Genomic DNA, 12,916 nt, shown 5'->3' with positions numbered 1-12,916 from the left:
ATGCACCGCAACCTGTGGCCGCGATGGCAGCGACAGAAATGGTCTGAGTGTGACATCTTAAAGCCATGTAGCGAAATGGTTCTTTGTACCTGTAGTTTAATGTTAGTGTGATTCGTGCCGTTAGCTATTTCTTCCAACAGTAGCTAGCCTTTTTTTTTTTTTTTTTTTTTTTTTTGATCTGTCCGGGACACTCGCCACTACAGGAGGATGCTGAAGCTGTTTGGAGCGCTGGTTCTCCTCGGGCTGGCTCTGGCGTGCATCACCTCCTGGGTGCTTGACAGCTATGACACGGCTTGGCACCCTAAACGGAGCGTCCAGCATCCCACAGCCGGCGATGGAGACGAATCTACCGGGGCTTCTCCACCATTTCCCGGCGGCGACTTGAGCAATATATTCTGGTTTATACAGGTGGGCACTCATTCATACATTCATGACATTTTTTTTAATATCTTGCCAGTCATTTAACAGAATAATCCTGACTAAATGTATCCATCATTTCCATTTCTATAATCGTATCCTCTTACTTGAATAGACGATCTACCTTTGACTTTGCAGTGCTGTCAAAAGAAGGTAGCTAGATTAGTTCACCCTCTCAATGATTGACAGAAAGGGGTCATTGTCAGGTATTAAAGGTGGTTCAGCAACACAGTAAGTTGTAGTTAGACTTTGCATCTTTTTTGTTTGAACAACCCTTATACATCTGTGTATAAAAAGCCACATCTAAGACCAGTTTCAATAATATTTTTCTTTAGGCTATAATCCTGCAGATCCTTTAAAACCCCAAAGTCTAAACCTTAAAATATCTTAAAAGATCATTAAATAGGATTTTGGTTAATGACGTTAAAGGTGCTGTAAGCGGAATGGTTCTTTTAGCTATAACTTCCTGTCAGTTACTGCAGTTAGCAGTCCCCTCGCTCGTCCCTACGTTACACCACATTAATGCACTGCGGTCTTCAAGCAGCAAGTTATCTAGCATAATCTCAGATCCATAAGTGTGATAAAACATGATAAAAACCATCAAAACAGACATTGGGAAGGATTTTTACCTGCTCCGCCATTGTAGGCGCATACACAGTCACCCATCTGTTGCTCTGGCGTGCACAGGCAGTGTGAGACCATGAAGTGTATACTATGAGTGAGACGAGTTTCTGTTTGTAGCATTCTCTCTTCTGATTGTATAAACATTTCGGGACACTCCAATAAGTTTATTTGCCGATTACATGCAAAGCAGCTGACTGAGAGATCGGCTTTATGAAACGTGCACATTATGTAAGTGATCACTGTATGAATAAAGAGCGATATTACACTTATATTAACATAAATAAACCGCTTACTTCACCTTTAATGCTACTTTTATAACATTGCTTTATATTCATTCAGGCTTTTTGGGGAAATCACGCTGAATAAATTCATTAACTATGCAAAGTAGCTCAGGGACTGCAATTTTCTAACATATCCGTACACATTTTGCCAGTATATGAGTGAAATACGTCTTTAATTTGATTCATAATAATGGGATTAAAAAGTATTTCACCTTTAATTTGTTGAAACCTGCAGAAACCCCATATATGAATACATCGCTAATTGTGCTCTTTCTGTCCGGTTTTCAAGGTGTCTGACATTCACATTAGCCGATTTCACGATCCGAGACGCATCCCGGATTTTGAAAAGTTCTGCACCGACACAATTGAAGTGATCAAGCCGGATCTAGTGCTAGCAACAGGTACAGTCAGTAACCCCCTGAAGTCTGTGATGTGATTTGGATGTGGACCTCATGGTTATACGATGCAAAAATATCAACAATAAAAAAAGTAATATTTCTTGGATGCATCCCTCTGCTCCACAGGGGATCTTACGGATGCTAAGACTGAGAGTAAAGTGGGCTCCCTCCAGCACGAGGTGGAGTGGCAGGCCTACCACAACATCCTGAAGAGGTCCCGCGTCATGGAGCGCACTAAATGGATAGACATCCGTGGAAATCATGGTGACTGACCGCAGCGCTTTTTTTTCCGCCATTGTAAATGTTCTCTCTCTGAAATCACTGATAATTGTAGGAGGGAGTGCGCAATTAAGAATTTCTCCAGAATCCATTAACTGTATGTGGCATCGCCCAGGAAGCCTTGCCCATCTCCTCTCCCTCTCTTTCGTTATTGGATCGCAAAGCTATTAGGTGTGAAACCAGATATGCCCACTTTGTAGCAGTCAAATGCAAATCAAAAGCCAGTTACTGGATCTTGAGTCTCTCTTGACAGCTCAGTCTGCTGTTTGTGTGTGTTTGTGTATCCTTGACGGTAACAACCGATTTTGTTCGATTTCTTCATATTATCTTGCTGTAACATGAGGAAATCCGATTGATTGTGTCTCACTGATTCTAGTCCTTTGTCATAAATCTGAAATTGTATCTTTTATTTTGAAATTTTGCTGAATCTCACCATCATTTCATTTTTTTCTGACAGATGCCTTCAATATTATGTCATTGGAAAGCACCAACAATTACTACCGGTCAGTATGAAAATGGTCAATACTACAATACAGTGCATGCCTGATTTGCATTCAGTCAGTGAGAGTGTACTCCTCCTGCATGTCACGCTGTGTGTGTGTGTGTGAAGTGGATCTGGAGCACGCAGTCACTTCAGCGCCCTTTGAAACACGAGTAGCTGCAGACCTATTTATTGACAATAATCCAAGCTGTGTGTGTGTGTGTGTGTGTGTGTGTGTGTGTGTGTGTGTGTGTGTGTGTGTGTGTGTGTGTGTGTGTGTGTGTGTGTGTGTGTGTGTGTGTGTGTGTGTGTGTGTGTGTGTGTGTGTGTGTGTGTGTGTGTGTGTGTGTGTGTGTGTGTGTGTGTGTGTGTGTGTGTGTGTGTGTGTGTGTGTGTGTGTGTGTGTGTGTGTGTGTGTGTGTGTGTGTGTGTGTGTGTGTGTGTGTGTGTGAACTTCCTGAGGACCAAAATAGAAGCAGAATCTAACACCCATCAGACCGACTCTCTTGTCTTTAGACTATTATTATTTTATGGAAGGTGACATATCGCTGCTTCTGTTTAATGCTGATTGATTTTTGTCCTTCTCCCTATAATATCTTTAACATCACGGTACTCGTTCTCCGTTAGAGCGTGTCTTGTCTTCTGCGCAAGATTGATTTATGGATTTAAAATGCATTAAATCATCTCATGGCTGTATTAGGATTGGAGTGGCTGGCTCCATCCCAGACCACAGCACAATGACCTTTTATTTTTTTTCCTTTCCTAGTAAATACTCTGCTAATCAGAAAGTGGGCTCCTTCCACTACGTTCACAATACTCCCTTCGGCAACTACTCCTTTGTGTGCGCCGATGCCACTCTGACTCCAGGACCCAAGAGGCCGTACAACTTCTTTGGTATTCTCAACCAGGTACGGGGCTGCCTTCAAGCACCTTCTCAACACAAACATTCACTTAATGAGAAATGTTGAAAAGTAGTTATTTTATTACACTTGGATTTGTTAAAAATGTAATTATAGAAGACCATAGTTCTCTATGAAGAAATATAGCCACTGAATACAAAAAAAAATAAAAGAAAAAAAGGTTTTGTTTAAAGAATAAGCAAATCAAAGAACACTTATGCGACGAATACATCCCAAAATGTTTGGATTTCTCACATTTAAAATGGAAAATTAATTTGTATGATTTGTCCTCAAAGGAATAAAAGAAGCTCTTATACACTGTATATAATAATGAACATGATGAAATGTGTAGTTATTACAATGCATTCATTATTATTGTTTTTTTTTTCAATGTTTGATAGACTCAAATGGACCTGCTGGACACGTTCAGAGCTGAGAGTCTGAGAAGTAACCAGTCCATCTGGTTTGGCCACTACACCACATCCACCGTCGTCTCCCCTTCTCCGGGAGTCCGGGACGTGATGAGGTAACACACACATACACTGGGTGGCTGACTGTTAGAAGCTAAACCAGTTTTAAAACTGGGTGTGTAAATGCCATAGACTGTATATAAAAAATAAGGTAAATGCCTTTTTCTTCCATCAAGTCCTAGCACAAACATTCAATACATTGTGCCTTTTGAACTGCTCCCCCTGACACTGGAGCGGGAGCTCAAGACGCACCCCACAAAATGTTTCAGTTGTTGATTCTACTGCTAAGAAAAAACCTTGACGTACAGCGAAAGGAATTGAATTAATGTGCGATCACCGAAGGCTTACCTCATGCAGATGCACCGACAGTATTGTTGTAATACTTCAGAATTCCTCATGGTTACACACTATAGCTTTAAATGTAGGAATATCGTACATATTTCCAAGCTAGTTATTGGCATATTTTTAAGATAAAGAAGACATTTTAGACATGTTATTTGGAAATTTCTTGTGCCTTAGATCTGCAGTTGTGTATCTGTGTGGCCACCTGCACACACTGGGCGGCCTCATGCCCGTCCTTCACAGCAGACATCCCCAAGGCACCCTGGAGCTGGAGCTGGGAGACTGGATGGACAACCGCAGGTAGGGAAAACAACACAATGACATACAATAGACTGAAAAAGCATTCAATTCACTTTCCTCAATATAGGGGATTAAAAGGCTGTTCATTTAATTGATGCCCGCTGTAGGCTTTTGGGGAGACGTTTTATACCTTTTAAACTCAACGTTGGATTGTTTCAAGATGGTATTATGCATGCAAAAGGCTGTTTAGTCCATTCTGGAGGAGTTTCACTCAGCATCATCAGGGCTGTAGCAAACACTTGTCCCTTGTATCAGCTCCAGTAACTATGCATCTCATTGACTCACAATGGATACATGTCAATTTTAGCAAAAATGCATACTCACTTAAATTAATTGATTGTTTTTTATTGTGTCACCCACAAGGATTTTACCCATCTTGTTATTACTTGGGTTTAACCCCCCCACCTCCCCCATTAGAAATATACACAGCTGTCCAGTAATCTACTAGAGTATCGGCAGGACTTAATAATAAAAAGGGTATTAAAAGGTCTTGAATTTGATTGACTCAAATATTTTCTCTTGCCTGTCGTAGGAAGGTAATGCTAGTCATAGACATCCCGTTGCAGGCTGTCAGGAGACATTATACAGCTTTTAAACTAAAAGTTTTTTGACTGTGGGTTATGCATGCAGAAGGCTTTTTTCATCCTTTTCTGAGGAGTTTCAGTCAGCCCCTTCCACGTTGTAGCAAACACTGTCACTTGTTCCAGCTACAGAAGCTATTCAGAATCTTATTGACTCTAGAAAAAGTCCACATGCATACTTGTGTCACCTATCCTTGTGTTATTGTAATAATGAATCATTCTAGCCCATATCGTCCCCATTCAAATGTTGTTGAATCACCTTGTCTCTAGGTACAGAGTTCTGGCCATTGACCATGACCTTCTGAGTTTCTCTGACCTGAGGTTTGAACAATGGCCTGCTGTGCTCATCACCAACCCCAAGGACGCCCAGTACCTTCACCCAGGAGTGGAGCCTCTTGGTCGGATACGGAAATCCACACACATCAGGTGTGTGTTGTTGAGTGTTTGTATGAAATATAAACACACTGGCTTTACTGTACTAGCTTCACCAGCAGAGCCTGGTTTGAATCTGACCCAGATCATTTATTACACCTCTGTTCAGTAAACTGTAGTTACCGCTGCATTTTTAATGACTTGTTAATATTGGATGACAAGGGATCTCTAAACATGTTGGCCATATAGCACGCGCTAGTGAACTTATTGAAATGTAAATAACAAGCATTATGTATCATGATGCAAATCTGGAGCCAGAATTTTTAAACATTTTCATTTGAGGTGAGAAAATGCAGTTGAATAGGGTAATAGTTTTAACTCCTATATATCATTATGAAACTTATAGGAGACATATACAGACGCAAACAGACAAGGTTCAGAAATGTAAACACCTAAATGTACATTTTGGACAGTTTATTTATACTAGTATGAAAGAAGACATGTTATGGAAGCAAAACAGCCCAAAAAATCCCTATAATGACCAGTGGTTGAAAAAAAACAATGTTTTTGCCCGCAGCATCTCGCCTTACATAACAGATGCTTGCAACCTTGGCAGATGTCAGCGCTGCCTTTGTCTTAGTTTTTCAGCATTAAAAGGAACACATTTTCTTGTGTCTGGACAGGGTCTTGGCCTTCTCGGAGGCTCCGATCACAGCGGTGCACGTGAGCGTAGACGGGGAGCCACTGGGGAAATGCCGCCCGGCTGGAGGTCCTTTATACGTTCTGCTGTGGGATCCCACTCTCTACCTCACAGGACTGCACATCATCACAGTTAAAGTGGAGGTCAGTGTGCAGATTCATTCATCTCCCACTTAAAGGGAAAAGACTGGTGAATATTTCAATGGGCTTGATACATTTGGTAGGTATCTATGATGTTGGATTTGCTAGTCTAGTGCACCGTGGCTTTAATACACTTTCTTAGGTATATTTTTTTTTAAATTGACCAAATCCTTTGAACTATGGAGTTTGGGGAGTTAGTTGCATGATAGTAAGCATCTGAAAAGAGTTAGGCATATTTGTCAAGAAAATGAAAGATATTGTGAATTTTTGTTTGATAAACTGTACAGAAATTCGGTTTAGATAAGACGGGCTATGCTCTTATGACACAATAGGTATTTTGAACCAATCACGTCTATAAAAACAATGAATGTTGCCATGGAGACAGTTTGATACGGCTACGCCCACATAGTCCTGTCAAACGACAGTAAAAAAAGCTTCTTTCTTTTTTTTTTACCAAGTTATAAAATATTTATAAGCATTTCTTTTCAATCAGATTTTTGTATAAGCTTATTAAGAGACCCAAGTTTTATATCATATATTCATAATTTTTTCTATTTTAGACCAGGTTTCCAGAGGCTTTAACATGTTTTCTCTCTCTCTCTCTCTCTGTGCGGTCAGGACGCGTCAGGACGATCGTCTGTGCGGGAGCAGCACTTTACCCTGGAGGGAGACCTGACTCCCAGCTTTGGCTTCTTTCAGTCCTTCATCCTCCTGACAGATCACTACATCCTGGCCCGGGCCGCCTTCATACTCGCCATCCTGCTGAACGTGGGTCTGCTGCTGGCCTTCAGGTTCATACGTGTTCCCTCGGGCAGAGGTGAGCCGCCACTGGACCGCCCTTCACATCGATACATGGTCGTCATTTCATTTGGTTTACAAGTGCAATTAACTGAGATCGCTGATGTACTATCTGCAGAACTTTTAAATGTTTATGAAACAGTAAAAATGTTCCTCTGATAATCATAAATGACCCACAACAGCAGACGAGACAATCAGTGAAAACAATGTCATTTTTATAAGGTTATTGCTTAGGTCTATACATTGGTCCGATCTCGTTCGGGAAATTAAACAAAATGATTTATGGCAGGCAGACCGGAACGTTCTTTATTTTTCTGAACGATACCGATCAAAGTTTACCTTACCATAGTCACAAAAAAAATACATTACCTTGACGCGTTGCATCTTGCGGTCTCTTTCTCACACGCTTACTAAACAAATGCAGGTAGCCCCCGGCATGAGCTTGGGTGCCTGAGTCATTGATACACTACCGCTTTTGTCTAACGGTGCGGTAACAGTCTTTGTTCCTTTTTTCTTCAAATGTACAATTTCTCCTTCTGTCCGTCACCTACAGGATTGACCTCTCAGGCGTGTATGTCGCTGCACCACGTCAGTACAATGGACACCTTCTTCTACTCCCTGCTGCTGTTCAACCTGTGTACAGCCTTTGGTGGGTCAACTACTGCTGTCCTTGTTTTCCTCTCTAGTCTTGTGGTACAGGCTATACAAAAAAATGCCCTTGCTTTAAAACAAACAAAAAAACATTAACAGTAAAATAAACACAGATCAAAAAATAAGATCTCTTCTTCTCTCTGCGCTAGAGGATGCTAGTAATCTGGCATCTGTTCCCTTCTTTATAAATAACTCCTCTCGTCTGTGTTGTTTCCGCCTCTCCTCTCTTCAGGGCCGTGGTTCGTGGGAGAGCTGATCGATGGACACATGGGCGCCTGCTTCTCCTTCGGGGTGTTCATAGACGGACACTTCCTGGAGGGCAGCCTCACTTACGTTGTCGGAGTGGTTCAAGTGAGGAAAAATTGAATTTGTTCAACAACATCTCATAATGTCTATACATGACCTTCTGCAGATATGCTGTGTGTGTGTGTGTGTGTGTGTGTGTGTGTGTTTCAAAGGGGTAGTGACACAGACAGTTATTACCTAACTCAGTTGCCCCCTTCTTGGCTCTTTCAGCTACAGCTCTTAGCAAATTTTATGCTCATAGTTTTCCTGTTTTTTTAGGTTCATTCTCACTGCTCTAATAGCTGTATTTGGCCACAGCAGGCAGCTGTTTTCATCACATAAAAAGCACAATGCACACACTACCTGCTCAGCACCAAATGGCAGACTAACAGGGTTGGGGTAGAGGAGGTGAACATAATGGAGCATTTGAGCAGCTGAAGAGACGGATATTTCCCTCAGGAGCTGGAAGAGACAAATATATCAGGCAGCCAGAAGCACAAAATGAGTGATAATATCTCCATATCTGTAATTATTAGGAAACTGTTTGCTTACAAGAGTATATCACATTTAAGTTGTTAATATTCAAGTGTTGTGTTTGAACAGGTCAGGTCTTCCTCTCGAGCTTGTTTCCACTAGTGGGCAAAAATAGTTTTCACTTTTTTCAGTTTTTGGCCTATTTAATATAGTTTATTTCGCCTATTTTCCACTGACTGCACAACATCTATACCTTTGATTATAGCCTATATACCTTATAGCATATTAAAAAATCCTTCAAAATAAACTACCTGACAAGGAAAGATAATGTTCAGTTTGAGCTGCTCACAAGTCATGTTCACTCTAATCGGTGATGGCGGGTGATAAGTATTCATGTAAACACGAGCCAATACAGTTTACGAACCACCGCACTGCCTTATATTTCCATTGACAGATTTGCTCTATAACCCTTTTAACTATACTTTGATGTTCCATTACCCTCTAGCTATGTTTTTTTCCACCATTATTAAGGCTTCATCTTAATTGACGGGACTAATCCCATTGAACCATTTGACTCATTGTCTCCTCTTTCCAGCTGCTGTTCTTCAACATGCCTCTCACCGCGTACCTCTGCTGGAGCCTGCACCACCGTTGCCGCGGCAACACCTTCCGCTCCCACCTGGTGCGTCCGGGCTGCCGCTGGCGGGCTCTGGGGCTGCACGTGCTCATGCTGCTGCTGCTCACCTGGCAGGCCCACTCCTGCTACTTCCTCCTGGAGACCTACGGCCTCGTGGCCTTCTTCCTGTCCCCCGTCCGACTGTGGGCACTGGGGCTCAGCCTGCTATTGGTCTACCGCGCCTGGACTGGTCCCGCCCCTCCGGTCGTCCACCACAACAATAGCAAGAGAGTCTCGTCCTCTTGACAGTGCTCGCACCACGGTACCACCACCAACAGGGACGTCCCCCCCTCCCACCCCCCCTGCCCCCTCTCGAGCCTGACTCAGAGATATTTTGCTGTCTCTCTCTCTCTCTCTACAACTTCTCATTCTTTCTTTCTTTCTTTCTTTCTTTCTTTCTTTCTTTCTTTCTTTCTTTCTTTCTTTCTTTCTTTCTTTCTTTCTTTCTTTCTTTCTTTCTTTTCTCCTTCCAAAGCCAGTTCACAGTACAACACTCACTATCCTGTTTCTTGATAGTATTGTTTCCTTAATATGCATGTTATTGTAAATCACCGGTGAGCGCATTTTCTGGCCATACTCATAGGAATGTGTACAGTCACAGTGTAAAAAGAAATTGTACATTGAAGGTAAAAAGGACTATTTGAAGACAGGTGCCACAGTTACAGTTGACACTGAATAAGGTGTCGGTTTAGAGCTGACTCATTTACTTGAGCTTTAGTACTTTTCGTTGTTGGGAGTGTTGCCTTGGCCGGGGACGCCACTTCACCTCTGCCAAAGGATGAACATGAAAAGATCTCCTCCTTTTTATTTTCTTCCCTCGAGACGATCATTGTCATACACTAGCTAAGGCTGGAACGTGCCAAACCCACCTTGTGTTTACCTCCCGACTCTTAAATCATGTGGATGACAAAAGGTGCACGCTTAATTTTGTAAACCGTAAGTTTTATTTCCTTACTTCCCATTAGGTGGACGGGGCACATTAGCATTTATTGTACCTTTTTGGTTGAAGGTAAATCTTAAACTTAAACTTTTTAGTCAATCACGTTTTCGAGTTTATTCCACATGTGATTACAGGAAATCAAAGGAATGATACGGTAGTTGATCTGTGAACAAGTAGACAATGATTTGAAAGTGTTTCTTTTTTAATATATTAAAAATAATTCCATTGCACAGGACTGCCACTTTAGAGAAAAAACGTCTCTACTGAGAAGTCGCATCGTAAAAACCTCAATGCCAGTTTTTACCGAAACACAGACACACACAAAAACACACACAAAAACAAAGCCGGCCCGACTCTTAGTTTGTGCTCCTTCAAACGTGACTCCAGAAAGCAGCTGTTTTGATTCTCAGGAATGTGAGCACTTGAACAATAGACTGGTCCCAGTAGTGTTTCAGGACAACGTTTTTTATACTCTATCGTAGCTCAGTGACCTAAAAAAAAAAAAGAATATGTCGAACAGTCCAGAAGTGTGGTGGCTTTAAAAAACAACAAGAACGAATAACAAAATGAATGTGTTTATAGATGTGGTGAAATGAGATGAAACAGTACTATGATGTTTTTATTTATTTATTATTCCTTCTGATTGTATTGAGTGATTTTTCTTTTTTCCTTCATGTTATACAGTATATCTGCACTGGTAAAAAAAATGGGCCTTTCTTCGCCTTCACTCAAGGGCGGTGGGGTTAAAAGTGCTCCGAGGAACTTTCAGTTTTTGTTCATTCTTGCGCCCCCCTTTGGACAAAAGCGGTAGTGTTTTTACTACGCCGTCCCCATGACAAAGGTATTAAGAAAAACGATATGAAAATAGGATTCTTTGCACGGATGGTCTCGTTTGCTCTTACATGTCTTTTATGATCATCGGAGGAAAAATTTGACTATTTCAGAAATATTTTTAAAAGAAGTTCCTCATAGCACCTTTTTAGGAAGACAAAAGAAGCAGGAGTTAATTGAAAGCTTGGTGTATTTTGTCTGTAATGTTGAGAATGTTAATTTCTTATATTCTGTGAAGGTGTGAGAGCAGCTACCTGTGTGTCTGTTGCACCCTATAATTCAACCCCTCGAAGCAGGTGCTGGATCCCGAAGGAGATAACTAATCAAAAAAGAAAGAAAGAAGTGAAGACCACATTTATCAAGTATTTTAATAGAAGCAATGATCCAGCTGAGTTTTTTTAATTTATTTATTTTTTCCCAAACTTCACCCAGCGTGAGCGCAGAATAATTGCTCAGCGCTGTTTAATATTGGAACAGCTGCTAGCCACTGAGAGAATGTAATTATGTGCACTCTTAATTTAATAACTACCCCCCCTCTCTCTCTGCATAGACAAGTCTTTTCCATTTGCACAGGAGCATAATCAAGTATTATAATTCCACTATATACTATATTTAAAACATGGATTTTTTTTTCTACTGGAGATGCTCTCACAAGCTGTGTGATCTGTCCACAAGGAGGCAGTGTTGAATAGATTGAAAGGATGACGGCATTTTAACTTCCACTTTCCAAATAATGCATGGGACTGTTTTTTTGGTTTTGTTATGTAAGTCATTATGACTCAGTTCATTCTTGCTCACTGATCATGTTAAACTATGAATCTGGTTGTGATTGTTCTTGTACTGTAGCTACACTGATTTGACCATCCACAAGAAAAGAAAAACCAAGACTTTACCACCACCCAGAAATATAGTATGTAAGTGATGTACTATATTCTGCATCCCCCCCCCCATCCTATGTTCAAACACTGAAGTATATGAATGAATTGATGATGATTTTACACATATGCCACATATTTTTCTTGTGACAACTGAAAATGAGAGCCAATCACTATTTTATTTTATAAATGGTTTATAGTGCTGTGGAATAAAAATGTTCATTACAGTAAATCATGTACTTTGTGTTTATCTTCACCTCATTGTTATTGCCAGGTGAGTAATATATATATATATAATGGATCATGCTTATTAAATTAAATGACTTAAGTTGAGTGTAAAAAGGAATGTGAAGCTTATAAACTCCAATCTACGGAGGCCCAAAAGTGCCAAAAGGTGATCTTTTTCTATCTTGTGCACTCAAGATTACTATCTTGTTTGCAAAATATATTATCTTTTGGTATTCCAACTGACGACAATCCCATTATTACGTGCAAGATCGACAATAATTTCTTTGTATGATATTCAAAGGTGAAAATAAAACTTGATTAACTTAGTATGGTGGCTGTATGTTTTTAAAGTTGTGAAAGACACATATACATCTGTATTACATTATCTTGTGTGATAAGATAAGCTAATTGTCTAGTGGGAAGTCTGTAGTTGTCTTATTTGTTTGGGGTACTTTATACAAACAGTATTTTGTACGCATACGCCCTTTTTGGTAAACTTGTATTGCCTTTTGTAAATTTTGGGGTTCCATTAAAAAATAATAGATATCTTAATAAAATGCTAAATAAAGTGTGAAAGTAAAATCATAAGGGTATTAATACAAAGGTAACACATACATGTCCCTTTCATAATTTATTCAACTGTTATTTTTGGTGCGTTTAATTCATTTATTGAGTCATTTATTTATTTTTAAAAATGTCAGTTACAGTGTTAACGTGTTAAAATGAGTCACTACTGCAATACCCTACATTTGTTTCACTGCTGAACCAAAGTCAAAATCATTAAGAATTAACATTCCAGACTTTAAGATGTCATTTTATTTTTCTAAAGATCACAATTTCAAACAACATTGTATTATTTTCTTCATTTGTCACT

At 40.3% G+C, this 12,916-nt stretch overlaps 1 protein-coding gene across 1 annotated transcript; it reads left to right on the top strand.

Moving 5' to 3' along the window:
* Nucleotides 1-9,414, top strand: tmem62 (transmembrane protein 62; the record flags this gene model as incomplete). Its single annotated transcript, XM_080042231.1, has 14 exons — nt 1-41; nt 204-408; nt 1,612-1,723; nt 1,847-1,984; nt 2,457-2,502; nt 3,247-3,388; nt 3,781-3,905; nt 4,369-4,491; nt 5,343-5,498; nt 6,128-6,287; nt 6,903-7,101; nt 7,636-7,731; nt 7,966-8,084; nt 9,088-9,414. 14 exons carry the CDS (start codon nt 1-3, stop codon nt 9,412-9,414), a joined length of 1,989 nt encoding a protein of 662 aa, XP_079898357.1.
* Nucleotides 9,415-12,916: the final 3,502 nt, after the last annotated feature.

Source organism: Ammodytes marinus (assembly GCF_949987685.1).
Source record: "Ammodytes marinus genome assembly, chromosome: 15".
Classification (NCBI taxonomy): Eukaryota; Metazoa; Chordata; class Actinopteri; order Uranoscopiformes; family Ammodytidae; genus Ammodytes; species Ammodytes marinus.
Note: the sequence above shows the minus strand (reverse complement) of the source record. Positions and strands in the feature narration are given on the sequence as shown.